The 20179-nt window shown below is 38.9% G+C and overlaps 2 protein-coding genes and 1 long non-coding RNA gene across 3 annotated transcripts; 1 reads left to right on the top strand and 2 right to left on the bottom strand.

Annotated features, from left to right (window-relative positions):
* Window positions 1-597: 597 nt before the first annotated feature.
* LOC149042124 (uncharacterized) lies at window positions 598-5504 on the bottom strand. The gene is made up of 5 exons (XM_089211559.1): window positions 5289-5504; window positions 4328-4605; window positions 3643-3984; window positions 2734-3345; window positions 598-1611 (listed from the first exon to the last, which is right to left on the bottom strand). Exons 1-5 carry the CDS (start codon window positions 5328-5330, stop codon window positions 1044-1046), a joined length of 1842 nt encoding a protein of 613 aa, XP_089067685.1. The 5' UTR covers window positions 5331-5504; the 3' UTR covers window positions 598-1043.
* Window positions 5505-6185: 681 nt separating this feature from the next.
* On the top strand, window positions 6186-9626 carry LOC149042123 (uncharacterized). The gene is made up of 2 exons (XR_016188192.1): window positions 6186-6570; window positions 9168-9626. It is a non-coding gene; the product is annotated as an uncharacterized LOC149042123 (long non-coding RNA).
* A 1957-nt stretch (window positions 9627-11583) lies between these two features.
* Window positions 11584-19851, bottom strand: LOC149042122 (uncharacterized). The gene is made up of 5 exons (XM_089211563.1): window positions 19577-19851; window positions 19143-19272; window positions 17619-17839; window positions 17000-17132; window positions 11584-11708 (listed from the first exon to the last, which is right to left on the bottom strand). The coding sequence occupies exons 1-5, from the start codon at window positions 19577-19579 to the stop codon at window positions 11704-11706; spliced, it is 492 nt and encodes a 163-aa protein (XP_089067689.1). The 5' UTR covers window positions 19580-19851; the 3' UTR covers window positions 11584-11703.
* Between the last annotated feature and the right edge of the window lie 328 nt (window positions 19852-20179).

The following is a 20179-nucleotide window of genomic DNA, read 5'->3' as shown; positions in this document are numbered from 1 at the left end:
TTTCCGAAATAAAGAACGAGAGCGAACGTTAGTTTGGTATCATTAGCATGAATTCGTCCACTGTTATGCAGTTCTTAGTTTGGTTCGCCGTAGTGAAATAGAAATTGCGAGTAGACAATTAATTTTTGGCAGTTCAAATTAAACGTGTCTAATGTCATGTGTCACAGGCATATCAAAGAAATTCCAAAAATTTTAAACTGACAGAACTTTTGTTTGCTTTCTCAGCTCAGCCTCACAAAGGTGTTAGCAGTGATGGAAAGACATTAATAAAAACCGCCTGTCGTGAATATTAGTTTGAGATGAGTAATGAGCGTTTAGAGCATGCGTGTGCAATTTTGTGGGGTGGGGAGGGAGGGGGGGGAGTTCCAGTGCTGAACGTGCACTCGGTTTTAACCCCCTTTACAACCTGCATTAGTCTCTATATTCTCCACACTGTTCTCTTCGTATTTCCTAAGATGCCGACAAAGAGCACTCTTTAGCTGGTGATCATTTCCTTTATTCTCGTAACCTTACTGTGTGATTTAGGAGTGATATTATACGGAGAAATTAGATGCTGATCACTTTTAAGGCCCAAAGGGTTAACCATTCAATCGATTGATCATCAAATCTTTTATTTGAAAACGATATGTTTTGAGGCTGTGACAGTTTTGGGGCTATTTGAATCTAATCATCTAAAGTATAAAATTAAATCTAACAGATAATTTACAATTATTGGCTAAAAAATTCTAAGATATTTAAAAGCGAATTGAGATTCCAGAGTTGGATCTAAAATTAATTAATTGTTTAAATTCTTTTGGAGCAACAAAAAAATTATCCTATCGTAAAATGCCATCGTTCACTTCTCTAATTTTCAAACTATCGGAATCGCTATTGTTTTTATTGCATGTAACATGAAGGTTATGCAAGACACATTCTGAGCAATTCACAGTTGCAAAGAGTTGCTCCTCTATGTTTTTTTTTCGATTCTCTATAAAACGATTATTGAAGGGTAAAAACGGTATCTGATATTACACACCGTCACGTAGTTCAATGCGTTAGATACCCTACTTCTTAACAGCTTCGAGATGGCACTCGTTCACTGTTGCATTATCCTTAGCGTCTTGACTAGGGAGTTCCCTATTGAAGTTTCCAACAGTGGCCGGATCCTCAAGCCCAATATCCTTGCAGTGTACTTCAATGCCTACCCCCTGCCTTGGATATCCTTGGGTGACCTTCCGGTACTCTCCGAGGCGCTTGTCAAGCAGCTCATAAGGCATGTCGTTAATGTAGCCGCACTTCCCGAGTCCTTTGGGTACTGGTGCCACTAAGTTTCCCGCCCGCTTCTCAATAACGCTTGCCTGGATTTGGTACAGAGCCTGAGAATCTTCCATGACAGGGTGCCACAAAGATAATCCAAGGTCACTGAGGAGTTTCAGGATCCGATCAAACTCGTGTTGCGTAATCCAACCGGTGCAGAGAGAGAGATAGGCACCAAAGCCCATCCCAGTGGCCACAGCCTGACCGTGGAGCATTCCTGAAGCGAGTTCGTACCCAGCACTCCAAGTGTGCCCATATGCATGTGGGCGACACTGATGCGTTTCAAAAATATTGCTGTATTCGGATCTCATGTAGCTGTAATAGAGAGAAAAGACAAATTGCAAATAGTTCTATGATTTGGTAGTATGTGGTGTGAATGCTAGGGTAACCCTACGAGGTCAGTGAAAGGGACTAAAAAATTTGACATCCAAAGTCAACGTCAGGGCCGGGGAAAGTTATACCATTTAAGTTAGAGACTGGATTATGAATCGTAAGATTGCCTGCAGGGTAGGTGTCCTGACGGTTTTCCCAACAGCCCACAAAACCCGTAAATCGATTGGAAAACCCCTTTTAAAACCGAAGGAACAATACAAGTCCAGTTTGACTCAAAAATTCCAAATCCACTTTATTTCGTATGCGCGACAAAACATATTACGTCAGCTTAAATCTTTTGAATCAAACAATGAGCGCACACCTGCAATTCAACAATAAATATGAAACAAAGTCCGTAACTGCGTGCGCCAGGACGTAGGTGCCAACTGAGTTCTTTCAAAGTTTTTTTTAACAATTCCATAAATGCAGAAAAGGTTGCAACAACGGGAAAAAACTAAGTATTAAGTATTATTTTCGCTAACTTGCGAATCTATTAAGGTTGCTTTCATCAGTCGTTCCAAAAGAGTGAAGCATATCAGACAAAAACCAAAGGGGCCTTATAATTGCACCATCAATGCACCATTGGCCGAATTTATACTAGAGACGAGTTATCCGTCAGAGACGAATCATCCGTCTCAGACGGATAACTCGTCTAAATATAAATTCGGTACTAAGACGAATTATGGAGCAAAATTCGTCTCAGGCTGATCCGTCTGTCAGCACGTCTTCAAGACGTGCTAACAGACGGATGGCTCGTCTTAGACGGATCATCCGTCTCTAAATTTTTATCGAGACGGAAAATGCACTATCGTTGGACCATCATTGCACCATTATGCTTTAAGACGCGACAAAGAAGCATACCACAAGACGTAAAGTATTAAAAGCACAGTTGGTTGTTAATAAGTCCAAATGGTTTAGTTTCAGTCTTTGAACTAATCCCAATTATGATGCTGTTGTTACGGGGACAATAAAACAAAGCAACACGGAGTTCTTAGACTGGAACTTTTTCCCGCTGGTAAAATGAGCGATCGCACTAACGTACAAGACAATCAAAATTTCACATACTACTCAAGAGCTTTGCCAATAATGAGATCACAAACGCGTCCAAAGGCCTCTTGATCTCCTTGGAAGCCTTCCATCTCTGTGCCAAATTTGGTAGACAAAAGATTACAGCCCTTCTGCTCTAGTAGGGCGAAGAGTTCTTCATCCTTCACCACTGCTATCTTTACAATTTCAGCAATGCCGTGACGCAAGCAAGCGCTGTGTTGGGAGCGGAAAAAGCTTCTGTCAGTTAGCGTCAGAACAGGAGGATGATATGCACCGAACAGGTTTTTGAAGCCAAATCCGTCACAACCAGTGCGAGGAGACAGACCAGCGTCGATGCCAGCCACCACGCTGGTAGACAGCATGATGTAAGGTGTGTTACGATGATACATAGAGCATGCGCAACCGGTGACGTCATGTATGACGCCATTTCCCACGACAAAAACAGGTTCGTTTCGTTTGACTCGCAATTTTTTCAGCATTACAAGGAGGTTCTGTACTGTTGCTATGTCTTTGTCAACTTCGTCAGCGGTAATGACTACCTTCTGCAGCTCGATGCAGTACTCATCGAAATACGCCTGTATTTCTTCTCCGTAAATTTTATTCACATTCCTATCAACAACTGCCACACACCTGGGGATAAAAAACAGAAATGAGTAAGAAATGTTAATCTAAAAAAATTTTCTAATCTCGTGTTTTACGTTTAATACTAAGCTGCTGTTGGACATTCAATTTCGGGAAACTACGTCTTCATTGAAATAGTGCTTCACAACGAATCAAAATTATAGATCATGTAATAAATACACATTTTTATGCAAGAATATACATGCATTAAAGTGAATTTTGAACTGTCGGTCATTTATCAGTAAAAGCACCGAATATTTTCATATAAATAGAGCGTGGAAACTTAGATTATCACATCATACGAACCTCCCTAATGGCTTATACACGTTTTTCAACTCTGGATTGGCTGGGTCTAGTACTTTGTACACAATCTTTGCAGTTGTGGTCAGAGTATGCCTCATGGTACACTCGACTACCGATGCATCAGCTTTGGCCAAGATGTCTCCATCACATTTGCGGTAAATGGATGTTGGGTAAAGTCCGTGAGGGTCAAACTTTTCGAGGTACTCAGCATTGTCAAGATAACATTCTGGGCACCCAGTTTCTTTGAGGAAGCGGTGAACAGGCTTGGTACCAATGTTGTTTTCATCTGCTACCATCTTGGCGATTTCATTCCACTTGGAAATGGCTTCTTTATTGCTTGAAATTCTAAGATAGAAATTGAAAAAATAATGGCTCGTTGATATGAGACGATTTAAAGGTAGATAAATTTGTAAAATGAAAGGGTTTAAAAACGTATCGGGGATTTTGTTGACACTTCCGGGATCGATCGGAGATGCTTCTTGTAAATGTATCGAGCGAGTATGTAGAGTATTAAACTAGAAGACACCAAGCGGTATTTTGTTCTTGCCCCTATTTTTCTTTCCTCTTGTCTGATCTGTGACGACTCTTGACAAACACCATATGCATTAAATGAGAGAAACACTGACAAGAGTGCACCAAGGAATTTTAAACGTAACAGTTACAGTATTTACAAGCTTTCAACCCATACCTCTCTAATAGACTGGCAAGTTGTTGCAGCACTGCTGCTGTTGGTTGATTGTAGAAATACTTAAGTTTCCTAATCAGCAGGAGCGATTCCAAGTCACAGCTCAAAGAATCTGACAACTCTTTGGAGAACACATCCAGGCGAGATGTGTATATAAAGAAGTCACTCACTGCCGGAAGTGCAAAGATTTTCTTGGCAAGCTCTTTCACAGAAAGAGCTGCGTCATTAAAAATCTTCCACGGAAGGTCATTTAGAGACACAATCTTCTCTTGCAATGAATTCTAAAATAAGATAGAAAGGAATCCATATATTATGAGAGCATTGGTGAGACCTTTATTAAATTAACAAAGCGACTTCCTTAAATACATAACGTTTGCGTCAGCTTAATTGTAATTCATTAGTTTGCCTAGCTCCATACTGATCATATGCGCCCACAAAATTTTGTTCTTGCTTATCACGCTTGCATCATGCAAAGCGTCTTGTATATCACGCTTGCATCATGCGGAGCGTTGACACCCACATAAAAAAAGCATAAGCGATGAGTGATGGCACTTCACGGCGTTATAGGTATAATTCTTAACATAGAAGCCTCAACATGCTGCATGTGGTAGATTAAGGAAGGTTTCCAATCTTTATTGGAAAATAAAACATGAAAGTAAACCTTCAGAAAAGTAAATTTGTACGACCACTACCCATAATTTCGTTGGGTCTCATCGTTCATGGTGTCAACGCTTACCAAAATATTTGCTTGTAATGCTATAAGTGAAATACCCGAACGCGTATACTTCTTCTGATAAGCTTCTTATAAACCCTTACGGAATGGTAGGAGAATGTGAGCAAAAAAATTGTTAGCTAATCGCTAAAAGTTTTCATATTTAAATAGTTTATGAAAAACATGACAGACAGTTTTGAAAAAGACAGAAACAAACAAATGATATTTTTGGAGGCGAAAGAAATGTCATACCTTCTCAACTTCCATCCCGACAAGGTCTAACCTACTTTTCATACACGTAGCTCTGCTACTGAGGTTTGTTCCTTAGCTTCAACAACGTATGTTGACCTTCCACCAATACCGGCGTATACAGCCTTGAAGTAATGATGCTCCTAGCCGGCTTGATCCTATTAGATGCACAATCTTGACGGACGTGACATGCTGAGTATCAAACACAATAGGAAGACCAACCAGTTGTCAAAACAACAGTTATTAGTAATTTAAAGCGGGCCATAAAAACAATTGACGAAGTATGATTATTCAAGATGCTAGGGGAGAGCATTGATTTATACATGGCGAGAGAATTAAAATTTTTCTTTTCCTTTAATAACTGGGAGGAGACTGACTGATCTAATATAACAGAATTCGTTAGAAGTTCGCGTGCAAACGCCAAGAACTCTGTTAAGGGTTTAACTGTAAACCTTTGTTTACGTACGTGCTCACCCTAGGAGAGCAAGGTTATACAGTCTAGGGATCAAACCTTGGTTTCCGTTTCCTATCAAAACTGCCTTCTTTGGGCGTTCATCATATCTTCTCTTTCGCATTTTTTCCATCCCTTAATACTATTTACTGGGGGTCAAAACCTATCTTTTTACTGGGATACCTGTGGTAGCCCAGTCATAAAATGCCTTTGTTTTTTTGTCGTCTTTTTTTTTTTTTTCCTCCGCCACAAAATGGAAAAATTGCGCAATAGTAGCTAGTGGTCATTGGGCTCTCAACACCATGACAACTAACTGTGATCCAATGAAATGTTCATATGCTGATCACGCGTGTTATCTTGAAGATGATTGACGTTGTCATGTACGGACAGGGCCGGGTCACATGACGAACCACGGGATTTTTGCCTGTAAAATTCTTTTGTCAGTTGATTTGTGTTTCAATGTGTTTGGACTACGATCACCCGGAGCATCACGGCGCAAACGCTCAAAATACCTACAGACGCATAAACAAGTCGTATTGTTCGCGGCCAATCCAAGCTAAAAGATGTTATTGAGCGGTAATTTTGGAGCGGATTGAGTCGCCAACGCTTGAAAGCCATGAAAGCCTTGAATGCCTTGTATGCCAAGTATGCCAATATCTTAGTTGAAAAACGTACACTTGTTGTAAAAAGCAAAATCTGAAATCTGAATTCAAACTGCAGATACTCTATGCAATCTGTTGAATAACTCTCCTACCGTGAGACTAAAGAACAAAACTCTAATGGATGCAAACTGATAGTGAAGAAAGACGGCATGTTGGATTCACTTGATGCCAGGTAACGTAACTACGATAACAGTGCGAATGATATTAATTTCACGATCAGAAAGGTGAATCTTATGTTTGTTTTCGCTGTAGTTGTATGGATATTCTTTTTTAATAAATACACGATCCAAAATCCTGTGTTTTTTGTGTATAATGTTATTATGTCAAGTATTGTTTACGCAATTGTCTTGTCACAGGCGGCCCAAGCTCACGCCTCGAGAAAAAGCCCACGATTAATTCATGAACGCGTCACGCGTTGTGTGACTCGGTGTTAAGTTACGAGAGGAACCGTTGAAAATTTGAACAATAGTATAGGAAACGAAATATGGTCGATTTACAACAATAAATATTTCGAAATATGAACATTTTTTTTGGTAAAATCAATAGAAATTACTCATACCCTGTGTATCCGTTGTAGTTTTTGGCGATTTCTGCCGTTTTAAGTTTGCTTTACCATCACTGTTATTCACGTCATCTACTTTTATTACGTTGGTAAAATCTGCAAAGACATCACATTAACCAACTCGTGCGCAAAGTAAGAAGACTATATTGAAGGCTTGAAATTATATTACGGTCGATATTCATCAAGAAATGGGCCAGGAATTTTCCACAATAGTGCAAATAATCGTGAAGGCTGATCGCAGAAAAGCGATTGCGTGACGCTCGGTAAGCTGTAAAATGATATGTTATTATATACCAGACGTAAAAACTCTTTAGATTCTCAGTCTGCATTTTGTACCCACTCTGCAGTCTGCAGTCTATATTTTGTATCCGGTAGTACAGGATACAGGATACAGGTTGTAGTAACAGGTATCCGTGGCACCAATACAGTTTATTTTTGGTGACATTTATTCGCACAACACACATAATCTACCACAAAATACCTGTGTATGAGGTAATTCGACATTTTCGTTCTTTTCCGCGTTAATACTCTTCTTTCCTTTTGTAAGAATGTAGACCACTTACAATGGTTCAAGTAATCCACCCACCCTATAAAAAATAACTCTTGCATGCAGAACATGCCTGTGTTTTGAAATAGGTGTATGCCCTTAGCTAGACTTGAGCTCACTATTTCAGTATACTAGTCTGACACCCATAGTATCACTACACTTGATTCCAAGGACCATCCAGATATCCCAGTTACCCTGCTCACAGGGTCTAGTTTATGTAAAGGTTGCTTGAACTAAGATGATATTGCATTTGTGCAGATTGCGTGCAAACGTCTAATCTTCCGCTCTCAACGAATCATAAGTTGAGAAAGATTAGCATCACCATTTCGATCACAGGCGTCTAGAGCTTAAGTCTCGAGTAAAAGAAAGCGATTAATTCATGAAAGCGTCACGCGTCGTGTGACTTGGTGCTAAGTTACGAGAGGAACCGTTGAGAATTTGAACACGTTGTAAGGAATACTGTAGGAGAACAAAACATGGTCGATTTACAACAATAAGTATTTCGAAATATGAACGTAAATCTATAGAACCTACACACATCTTGTGTGTGATCCTTATGATTGGAGTAGAGTGGACAGGGTCAATTGGGAAGGGTGGAACCCTTATAACATTGCGTAACCAATAGCAACTTAGGGAAACTTAAGGCTACCTAAGGTGACTTTAGGCGACTTAAGGCGATTTAAGGCGACTTAAGGTCTCAGAGTAAGCCTTGTGCAGCGTTCTCTACCGTTTTAAACTTGTAAGTGGCCTCTCTCTAAACTGCGACTTGTGAGACCAACTAAAGTACTAAAAATTGAATGTCTGCGTAACTCGTGTAAATTTTCTGTTTCCTGATATGCCCGAGTTTGCCGAAGTCTACATACCCCACCAATACGGCGCCTTTGATGTTTTTGCCGATTTTAAAAAAATTTCCAATCCGCAGAGTTAGGGCTGCACTAAGGGCCTGTTTACATGGAGGTGGGGGACCCCAGGTAGGTGAGGTAACCTGCCTGTCCATATAATTTCTTAAAACTTTGCACATTTTCTAGCCGTCTCATGGCAGAAATCACCAGAAACTGCAACGGACACACAAGGGGTGTAAAATGTTCACATTTCGGAATATTTAGCGTTGTAAACCGACCATATTTGGTTTCCCAAACTATTCCTTATAACGTATAAGTCAAAGGTTCCTCGCGAAACCAAACACCGCGTAACACAACGCGTGACGCTTTCATGAATAAATATATATGTGTTAGAGAATTAATCTTTCGTCTTTTTCGAGATGTCGGCTTGGGACGCCTCTGCTCAAACTCCTTAATTTCAAGCGCAATAACAACCTCAAGAAACCTCACCCCAGCACCCCGGGGTTGTAAGATTGCATTTAAACGCATTTTATTTTTCGACCACGGTTAGGCGGGTTACCTCATCTACCTAGGGTCCCTTACCTCCATGTAAACAGGCCCTAAGTAAAGTGTCTTGTTGACCGATTTTGACCACAAAGTAAACAAATTATTGCAAAACGACAAGCTTAAATTGGTTTTATTTACAAGAGTAAATCCCCCGCCACACTTTCAAATTCTTGAAAACGTTTTCAAGGGAATCATAACACCGACAGTAGTTCTGAACGAAACATTGCAACAATACCAGATGAATAATTCTTCAAATGTTTTTAAATTTTCAGCCTTCACTTTGAGGGTCCATTGCAAATTGATCCGAGGATGGAAAGAGGTCAACGCATAATTGAATCAAAAATGAACGCATGACACGTGAATTTTACAATAAGGCGCACGAGGTAAAGTGAGATTTGAACTCGTGGTACGTGAAATACTGTTATTTTATTCTTGCATATATGTGACGCGTGAATTTGTGCCAGATTCACGAGTGAAACGGGATCAGGACACCCTTTTGCTATCCTCTGAAAGCACTCATGTTTCGGTGATAAAGAAAATTACAGGAATTACGTCATGAGTAATCTCCTCCTTTCCCGTCGATCAGTTACGTCGCGCAGGACGTCATCTCTTCTCACGTTAACGGACGACATCAGAACAAAATAGAGTAGGGTAAAACAATTGGCAGCTTGAAAGAAGAAGGATCAAGGATGTCTCAGGATGTAACAGAATTAAAAAAAGATAACAGACAATCAATGCAAGTTTATTCAATTTCTTTTAGATAAAACAAAGTAACATATCCACTCTAATTATAGAAGATTTTTACCCCTAGGTTAAAAAATTGGAAAATAAACAACTAAACAAAGATAGCTTAACCCTTAACCTCTCAAGAAGAAATGATTCTCTGAGTAGGTAAACATAATTTTCATTGTATTATTAGGAAAATACGCCCATAGTTTCCTATTTCCATAATAAACAATCTTTAAGCAAATGATTGTCAGATTTCAAAATTAAATATAGGATATCCCAAAATTTGACACAATTGCTGGTTTTCAGTGTCACGCCATTCAAAATAGATCAAAATAAAAAATAAAAACCGTTCAATCGATTTAGTCTAGAATCTGGAAATAGAAAGAAGCTAGATATGTAAAGACTCTCGCCAAGATTCAGGTCACAGCAATTTTTCTTACGGAAGATATGAGGAGAGACGTTTTTCCCAAATTTATAGAGATTTGTATGGAGCCGCCATGCTGGTGCCCACCAAGATGGGCACCAACATGGCGGCCGGAAACCAGCAGAAACATCTGTCACTGAGTTTTGCTACAAAAGCGTGAATTTATCTCTCTAAGAACTCATAAACGTAACAATAATACTTTATTCTAATACAAGAACTGTTCAGATAGCTGAATTTCCCTAAATAAGTCACCTTTTAAACCAACATAACAGCTCTGTCGCTCGTCATGTAAAAGGCCACGTCACGCAAAAGCTTAGAAATTCAAGAGTAGTCTATCACTAAACCAAGAACCCATTTGGAGTGAAAATTTGTCTGAATATTAGTTTTTAGCTGCTCTAATACATCATGAAAGTAAAATCTCAGGAGGATCAATAGTTCTGAAGTCTGAAATTTAGTGACGTCACGTGAAAACCAGCAATTGTGTTACCAACGTCTCAGTGTGCGAATTCAAGTTTGTTTAATTAAAGCGGACACAGAGTTTGGTTAAAAATTTAAATCGACAAAGAGAATTCAATGTTACTTAATTACTTTCAGTCATTTACTCGATATTCGCTCCTCGGGGCAAAGATTTAAGCAAAGTTGATAGATAAAAGAAATATTGAAAAGAAAAATGGAAGACAATTAAATGACCACGCTGTTTTAACTTTTTCATCTAAACATGACGAAAGGCACTTACATCTAATGCTTTTTTGAAGCCCTAGGATTGAAATTAGCGTTAACAACTTGAATAAAGAGAAATGTTCACAGAGATTACATCATTCTGATTGGATGAAGCGACATCACGACAAATTAAAATCAAGAGCCTGCCTAGCATTTTAGGAGGATTTTACCCACACAATTAAAACGAGCGCTATAATTACTTTTGTTGGTTGTGCTGTGTTAATAGCGGTACCTTTGGCGAGCACAAAATTCACTGTGTTTGAGACCAAAAGTGGAAACTAGATGGCTTCGCTAGAACAACAACTTGAAGCGATGACGAAAGATATGCAGTCGAGAAGCACAGTTACAATCGTCTTAGAGTCATTGGTTTTTGCCTTGATTTTATTATTGATCTTCGTGGGAAACGCTACCACCCTGCTGATTATAGCGTTAAACAGCAGAATGAGAACAACCACGAATATGTTCGTTGCATCACTGGCCATTTCTGATTTTCTTTTGGGAGTGCTTTCAGCGGGTCCTGTCGCATATCCTGCGCTACTGCTTTCTAAATGGCCTTTTGACGATACGACATGTCAGTATCAAGGCTATATCGCTGTAACCTTGGCAGTTGCGTCGACGCAAACGTTAGCCCTTATGGCAGTGAACCGATATTATCGTATTGTCAGGCCAGCAAAATACCGAGCCTACTTCACCATGAAGAAAACACTCATCATGATTCTTCTTTCCTGGTTTTATTGCATGTGGGCTCCTTTGCCATATCTGCTTAGTGGTTACAAGATGGTGTTTCACCCTTTCAAATTTTTTTGCTACCTCCAGATCGACAGCGGACCGTTCACGGCGTTTTTAGTCACTGTGTATGTTGGTTTGCCGACTTTCATCATAGCCTTCTGTTACCTAAGAATATTTCAAACTGTTCGAAGCCACAGCAATAATTTTCAAGCTGCAAGCGGATCACACAGTACAGTTAACGTAGAGGAAATCAGGATAACGCGCACACTATTTGTTATTGTTGTCTTCTTTAATCTCTGCTGGACTCCTATTCTGGTGATACACATGGTTGACACCGTTCAAGGGAGGTGGTCGTTACCTCGCGAAGCTTACGTTGCATACAGCTTTTTAGCTGTGATTAGTAGCGCTCTTAACCCTGTCATATATGGTGTAATGAATAAGAACTTTCAACAAGAGTATCTGAAGATTCTCCGGTGTAGATATTGTCGCTCACAAACATTTGTAGAGCCATTTAACTCAGGGGAAAGAGGCACTGGTTCAGTTGCGACAGCCACTTAAAAGCCAAGCTAACTCACTAAACTCTGCCAAAGTAATTTTTTCGGCAGTGGGAAAGATATCCTCAATTTAATTAAAGGAGATTACGATATGTAAGCTAAGTAAGATAAAGAAAATAAAAGCGGCAATGGTAGATTAAAAAGAACAAAAGTGATTGAGGGTGGAAAAGACTCAGACGAATTTGAAAAACGAACTTGAGCGGATTTAATTCAGATAGGCACACCGGAAAATATGTCAGAGCTGATTGTGGGCGTTATGCGAGTATTTCTTTTTGAGGAATCACTTCTCAAGATGAAAAAAAGCTACAAAAAAAATCTTTACATCTGCAGGGCATTACGCAGGCAATTGAAAATTAACTATGATAATCACGTCGTGAAGAGATCCTTTCTTGTACCAGTTTTAATTTGAACTTTGATGTGAAAAAGACATCTGCTCAACTGCACATAGCACCTGTCCATGGTCTTATTATCATATTATGATTCGCAGTTCGAGTATCGATTTTTTCTTTTCTTTTCAGGGATGACATTGTCAGGAGATATTAGATGCTAGTCACTTTCAGGGGTGAAAGGGTTAAGAAGAATGCTCAGCAATCCTGCATGATTTGAAAAGAGCCTCCATAAAGATAAATACTGAGACCACCTATATGCTTAAGATTAATTCTAGATAAGAGCAAACAACAAAAAATAAAGACAGATTGACTTCAGTTCGCGCATCTATCCCGTTAAGTTGACGCGTAAGGTACTATAGATAAAACTGCTGCCGAGAAAATTTCCTAAGGGTGTATCATGAAATTAAAAAGATTGAAAGTTTGCACAAGTTCGACTTAGTTGCCGACTCGCCTCGCAAGGTAAAGCAACCACACAAATCTGTAGTCAATCTTAGTCATTGTATGTGCAGATTTATGATACATATTTAGCCTTCAAAACTTGGCGCCTGAAAGTTGAAGGAAAGACTTCAGAACATGACTCAGAGAAGCGCTTTTACAAGGTTTGCTCGCGAAATTTTGATTCATTCTGGTTCGCTACTAACTGGCTTAAACTGACTAGAGGTGTTAGACAAGGCTGCTCGCTCTCCTGTACCTCTTCATACTTGGGGCTAAAATATTATCGAACAAGCATCGACAGACAGTTGAAATCAAAGGGACTCATTTGTTCGGAAGCGAGGTTAAAACAAATCGGTTCGGAGATATTAATAACTAATTTTGCACAAATTTCATCACGGTAGATCACGCTCTTAATATGGTTGATAGATTCGGTGTCATCTAAGGTTTAAAATTAAATGTGAATAAAACTAAGGTGATATGGTCAGGAAAGTGGTCAAAGAAGAAAACAAAACCCTTACAACAACAATGAACTAATGAACCTGTTAAAATTTTAGGGGTGCAGTTCTCCTATGATGAAAACAAGAGTAAGCTTTATAACATCGATCTTAAAATTCCAAAATTGCAGACAAAACTGGATTTATGGAAAGCAATTAAGAAACTTTACACTGTTCGGATTATGAGGAAGACAACAGCGAACGAGAGAAGAGGGGAACGGTTGAATTTAATAACAATTTTGGACGATCTTGAGTTTGCGGACGACCTCGCACTACTTTCATCCAAGTTTAATGACTTGCGTGAGAAAAGTGGGAAATTGACGGAGGAAGCACCCAGAGTAGACGATAAACTTAATGCGAGAAATTGCAAGACACCGAGGACTGAGTTTGCAAGGAACAGGGAGAACATCGTGGTGAATTGTGAAGAAGTGGAAGATGTCGAGGAGTTTGCCTATCTTGGAGCTATTGTAGACAAGGAAGGTGGAGGCAGTAAAGATATTGGGAACATACTGCAAAAGGCACGTGGTGCATTCCAGAAACTATGGAAGGTGTGGCAGCCAGAAAAATAGGAAGAAGAACCAAGATACGCCTATTGAAGAGTTCAGTCCGACCGGTCCTGTTATATGGTTGTTGGTTGTGAAACATGGAAGATCACAGAGACCGATGAAAGAAAACTGAACAGTTTCCAATGCCAGTGCCAGAGACGATACTCAGGTTTAGGTGGCAGCAAAGAATGACAGACAAGAGAGTAGTCGAAATGGCAGAGATCAATGAAATTAGCCGCGAGGTGCAAAGAAGAAGGTGGAGCTGGTTAGGACACGTACTCTGGAGAGAAGGTGTGAACGACTGTTTTACGGCATTGGGGTGGACACCAGAGGGTCGAAGGGCGAGAGGAAGACCAAAGACCACTTGAAGCAGGACTGTCGAATGAGAAAGAGGCAAGGCGGGTTTGAAAGAGGTAAAATGTGGTCAAGGCGGCGGCACGCGACAGAGGGGTTGGACAGACAATGTGACGGCCCTGTACGCCTTCTAGCGCAACGAGCGGTGATGATGATGATGACGATGACGATGATGACGTTAAGTTAAAAAGGATAGCCTACGTGAAGCACCCTCCCACTCAAACGGAAGGAAGGGTATGGATACACGTGGGCTAAAAGAAGAAGACCAACCAGTTGTCAAAACTATCATAATTAGTAATTTAAATTTGGCCATAAAAAATTATTGACGTAGTATAATTATTCAATATGCTAGGGGGAAGAACATTGATTTGTACATTGCGAGGGAATTATCATTTTTTTTCTTTCCTATAATTATTGGGAGGAGATTGACTGATCTGATATAACAGAATTCGTTTAAGTTCGCGTGCAAACGCCAAAATTTCTCTTCAGGGTTTTAACTGTATAACCCTTGCCTATGTAAGTGCTCACCCTAAGAGAGCAAGGTTATACAATCGTTCACCATATCTCCTCTTCCACATTTTTTACATCCCCTTATACACTGGGGGTCAAAACCTATCTTTTTTAGGTGAAGGCTGCTTGCACTGAGATGATACTGAATTTGTTGAGCGTGCAAACGTCTAATCTTCTGCTCTCAACGAAGCATAAGTTATGAAATAAATGGGGTAAATTTCTAAAGAAACTGTGGAGCTGCGTCGGTGGGAGAGTATAGCAGGTAATTTAGTGTTGACAACTGAGTTAAAAAATTTAAATTGGCCAACGTAAAGAGTAAAAAGACTGACGTTTCGAGCGTTAGCCCTACGTCAGAGCGATTGAAGCTATGAAAGACTAAAATTACCAGTTCGACCACAGGCATCCCAAGCTCACGTCTCGAGAAAAAGCAAACGATTAATTCATGAAACCGTCAACTGTTGCGTAATTCGGTGCTAAGTTACGAGAGGAACCGTTGAGAATTTGAATGCATTACATGAATAGTATGGGGAACGAAATAGGGTCGTTTTACAAAGATATGTATTTCGAAATATGAACATTTTACAATTAAAATCATTAGCACTCACTCATATCTTGTGTGTCTGTTGTGGTTTCCGGCGTTCTCTGCCATTTTAAGCTTGCTTTCCTCCCTAGGACAAGCATTTCCTTTTTCCCAAAAGAGTCTACCATAGGTCACTTGAAGTACTAAAAATTTAATGTCTACGTAACTTGTGCAACTTTTCTGTTTCCTGTTCAGTGACAAGCCATGGCAGTTTTCGCTGTGATTCCTATTGTTAAGCCCGAGTTTTCCGAAATCTGCGGAAATACAGCGCCTTAGATGTTTCTGCCGATGTTCAAAAATTTTTCCGAACCATGCCGCACTAAGAAAAGTGTCTCGTTGACAGATTTTGACCACAATGTAAACAGATTGTCGCAAAACGACAAGATTACATTGGTTTTATTTTACAAGAGTAAATCTCCCGTCACACTCTAAATTCTTGAAACGTTTTCAAGGGAATCATAACACCGACTGTAGCTCTGAATGAAACACTGCACCATTGCCAGATGAATAATTCTTTTAATGTTTTTTTTTAATCTTCAGCCTTCACTTTGGAGAAGATTCCATCGCAAATTGATCCTGGGATGGAAAGAGGTTGACGCGTGTGAATTTTACAGTAAGGCGCGTAAGGTTGGATGACATTTGACTCGTGGTGCGTGACAAACTGTTTTATGTACACGTGACGGATGAAATTGTGTAAAATCCACGAATGAAACGGGATCAGGACACCCTTTTGCTATCCTCTGAAAGCACTCATGTTTTGGTGATAGAGACAATTACAGGAATTACGTCATGAGTAGTCTCTTCCTTTCCCGTCGGTGAGTTACGTCACGCAGGACTTCTCACGTTAACTGACGACACTGAACAAAGCTTACAAAATAGACTAAGGCAAAAAAAAAAATAGTCAGCTTGAAAGGAGAAGGACTAAGGATGTCTCAGGATGAAACAAATTAAAAAATTATAGCTGATATTCAATGTGACTAATTTATTCTATATCTTTTAGATAAGACAACGTGATATTCCGCTCTAATTATAAAAAAAATTTATCCCAAGTTAAACAACTAAACAAAGATTGCTCAACCCTAGAGTTCTCTAGGTGAAATGATTCTCAGAGTTGGTAAACATAATTTCCTATATATTCATAGAAAAAAAAACGCCCATAGTTTCCTATTTCCATCGTAAACACTCTCTAAGCAAATACATATTAAGACGCGTATTATCTCAGCTTGCAATTTGTATAATATGTGCGCTCTAATTAGAAAGTATTTTATTCCAAGGTTAGATAACTTGACAAAAATTGCTCAACCCAAGAGTGCTCAAGGAGAAATGATTCTCAGAGTTGGTAAACATGATTTCCTAAGTATTCATAGAAAAAAAAAACCGCCCACTGTTTCCTTTTTCAGCTTTTTTCCACCGTAAACACTCTCCAAGCAAATACATATTTAGTTTAGACTGTTTTCCCTTTTTAATCAGATATTTAAGTATAATATTATATTAATATATTTATGAAAAGCCATACGTCTTATAAACCAAGTAAAAATTTCGTCTATTTCATTTTGCTATTATTATGGTTATTATTATTATTATTATTCATTTAGTTCTGTGTTTTTTAATAATAGTATGGAATAACAGTAATATTCTCACCACTTTCACTTGTCGAGGCTTTTTGCTCGCAGTATGAACCACTGTAGCCCTCAGCACAGATGCATTTATTCGTATCGTTTTCCTGAATACATTTGCCACCATTTTGACACGAACTGGCACCGTAGAGAACTGGCTGCAGTGAAAATATTTAACACGTACACAAGGCATAGTGATTGGAGATTTAGGATGGTAGACTCTGACTTGAGAGGAGCAGCTTTCGATGGAATTATTTATTGGGAATAGTTTAACCAAAGTGTGGTAAATTATCAATGCTCCATTTTTATCTAGTGCTGTTGGTATAACTACAGTAAAAAAACAAGACATGCAGCTACATACACAAACGTTTTGGTGCCTGATTGAGCGACCTTGGAAGCCTTTGAGATACTCAACTGCCAGTATCAGCCACTTTACCCTATCAAACACTTCCTGAAGGTTTTCTTTTCCCTTTTCAATAGCGAGACTTGTAAAATCTTTTCATCTCAGAGCAAAAACCAACCGCACAGGCCAGTCCGACATAAACCACAGTTTTCGAGTTTACATATTCTCATCAACGTTTAGTAATTTTCGATCACAAACGTTTTCGCGAATGCTTTACTCAAGCAAATGCTTCCCGACATACCTTCAACTCAAAATAATGAAATCCATCAACTGCAATGGAGCTCTGTGGGTCGTTTTGCTGTTTTTCTTTATTAATATGACAGGAAAGCAGGGATGATTTTGTGGCGCTCCCTTTACCATAGTTGAACGATACGCAGCCACATTTGCGCATGCACTGTTGAGCGCATTGAAGCGCTGAGGCAACTTGATATTGAGCGATCACATGATTAATCAGAACAGTGTCTCATCGGGGAAAAGAAGAGAGAAAATAAAAAAAAACATTTTGAACTTAATTTTTTTTTATCAAGTATTTATCTTTCCTTTTGCATAACCTTTCTTAACTGGGCTACTTAGTTGGCGTTAATAGCGTCGTATTACCAGGCAATGAAAATAAAGCTTTCTTTGTAGCTTGGGAGGAAAGTGCAGTTTTTTTCTCAAAAGTGGTGGCCAGAAATTCCTCTCTTGAGAAGAGATAGGATCATGCAGCATATTTGCCAGCTGAACTTTCAAATGGAATGGATTCTTACAAAGAAAGCGAGGAATAACAGGGATGTGAAAGTTCACCCATTCGCTTCTCTTTATTTCTATTATTGTTTTTTTCATTTTTTTATTTTTGTGGGGTTACCATTGTATTTTTCTTCAGGTAAAGTGTTGCCTGGCTAAATGAATAAAACTTTTCAAGATTATTGATTGAAGTTTCTTCGAGAGAACTGATATAAACTTCCTGTTGAGATAAATATTTTGTTGGCGTTTCATTTTCAACCCTGTCGAAGAGAGGGGTCTTTTGTGCGTCGTGAAACAAATTTCGGACTAAATAAATATGCTATTCCAATAAAAGGAGAGGGTTGATTAATTTGAATTCTAAACCAGACACATTTCTCAGACGTGTTCGACAGCAATCAAGAGAAACTAAAAAAGAATGGAGAAAAAACCTACCCATGCTGTTTTCACCGTAGTAACGTTACACTCTATAAGATGAAGTCGTGGGCGCCCGTATTTCTACTAGTTTACTATAACAGATTCTTTGGCAGATTGCTCTTAAGAATCTTTTCTTCTCAGTTTCATAGGAAAGTAGAAACTAAATCGATAGTAAAAAGCTGTTCATAGGTTTCTTTAATTTCCCAATCGACAATCTTACTTAGTTTTAAGAGGGATCACGCTCCAGAGAAAACAGGTGACACCAAAATTAAACGGTTTGTCATCTGAAGAAACTATTTTTTTCTCATGGTAACTTTTTTCAGTTGTCAGGATCTGATACACATGTATATTATCTACACAATTGCGGGCACTTGTATGCCTGAGAGTCGGGAAGGTATAAAATATATCTGTGCCATCCAAAAATAAAAAATGTACTACCTTGAAAAACTAACTATCACACTTTTGTTAAGAACTTTTTCTGTGAAATGATTAGGGTTTTTCCACCAATGGTGACATGAAATCAAAATTTATCAGCGCTCAGGCCGAAGATAAATACTATATGCCACAACATGAACTCAACGGCGGAAAAAAATAGAATATTATTCAACATCAATTAAAATGGACTTACTTTGAGCTTCTCTTTTGAAAAATCCTTTGTGAACGCAAGCCTCGCTTCTCAGCTGATTGAGGCTTCTAGCGGGAAAAATAACAGCTGCAAGCACTAATTGCAACATGAAGGACAGCATTTTTCCACAGATCTAGAGTTACGAAGAATCCATAAAAATTAATGACTTTTACCGCAATGTAAAGTACCTGCTCCTCAAGATCAGAATAATCGAAGAATGACCAACAGAACAACTTAAGCTACAGACAAGTGATTAAAGGGGGTAAGTTTCTGAAAAAAAGCATGGCGCCGCGTTTAACTTGAGTCACCGGTTTATGAGGTGAATTGGCCACTGGCAAGATTTTCAAGGATAATTGCTGTTTTACATGTATCTGTTTTACTTCTAAAAGTTACTTTAGATCTGGATTGGTCTACAAAGTTTCATGGGATTTACTTACCATTATACGACTAAGTCAGTAGAAAGCTGTAGCAGAAGGACTTACACTTCGAGATGGACCCATCAATTACAGCGTTTTCTTGAGAAGGGATCTGTTTCGAGCGCACTTATTTTCAATCAATTGTTACTGAAATTGACATCGGATAATTAGCGAAAAAGCATCAAACATTGCTTTCGATGAATTTGGAAAAGGATTCTCATACAGGCGGCAATGAAAGTCAGTATTGACCAAAGCTGATGATTCGAAGTCTAAGGAGCGGACACTGATCGTTTTATGTCAATATGTTAGTCAGAATTGAAAACAACAGAAGGCAATTAAAAGTAAAGGATGACTAATGGTCCACACTATTGTTAACTTTTAAAGCGAACTCTTCTCTTATGGCAGCAGTGACAGTATTGTTCGATGATATAGATTGAATTTTCCGGAAATAGCTTTTTTAATTAAATATCTATGACTTTTACCGCAATGTAATAGTCGCAATCAACACCTAATATACAAGATAGCGAGTTTAGTTGCATTATCTTTGAGCACTGAAAGCAAATTTCATCGTTAATATAATGCTATTAAACTAGAAAATTATTCGTACATAGATTGATTTCTGAT

Source organism: Pocillopora damicornis, chromosome 7, assembly GCF_964200805.1.
Source record: "Pocillopora damicornis chromosome 7, jaPocDami1.2, whole genome shotgun sequence".
In the NCBI taxonomy this organism is placed as follows: Eukaryota; Metazoa; Cnidaria; class Anthozoa; order Scleractinia; family Pocilloporidae; genus Pocillopora; species Pocillopora damicornis.
The sequence above is the reverse complement of the archived record's forward strand: the minus strand, read 5'-3'. Positions and strand labels throughout refer to the sequence as shown.

Coding starts and splice junctions, on each gene's coding strand:
- LOC149042124 (XM_089211559.1), bottom strand. CDS start 5,330: ATGAAAAGTAGGTTAGACCTTGTCGGGATGGAAGTTGAGAAG. Junction 4,606..5,288: donor TCGGGATGGAAGTTGAGAAG/GTATGACATTTC, acceptor ATCTTATTTTAG/AATTCATTGCAAGAGAAGAT. Junction 3,985..4,327: donor CTTGCCAGTCTATTAGAGAG/GTATGGGTTGAA, acceptor TTTCTATCTTAG/AATTTCAAGCAATAAAGAAG.
- LOC149042122 (XM_089211563.1), bottom strand. Junction 17,840..19,142: donor TTTCAAAAGAGAAGCTCAAA/GTAAGTCCATTT, acceptor TTCCCCGATGAG/ACACTGTTCTGATTAATCAT. Junction 17,133..17,618: donor TTCATTATTTTGAGTTGAAG/GTATGTCGGGAA, acceptor TTTTCACTGCAG/CCAGTTCTCTACGGTGCCAG.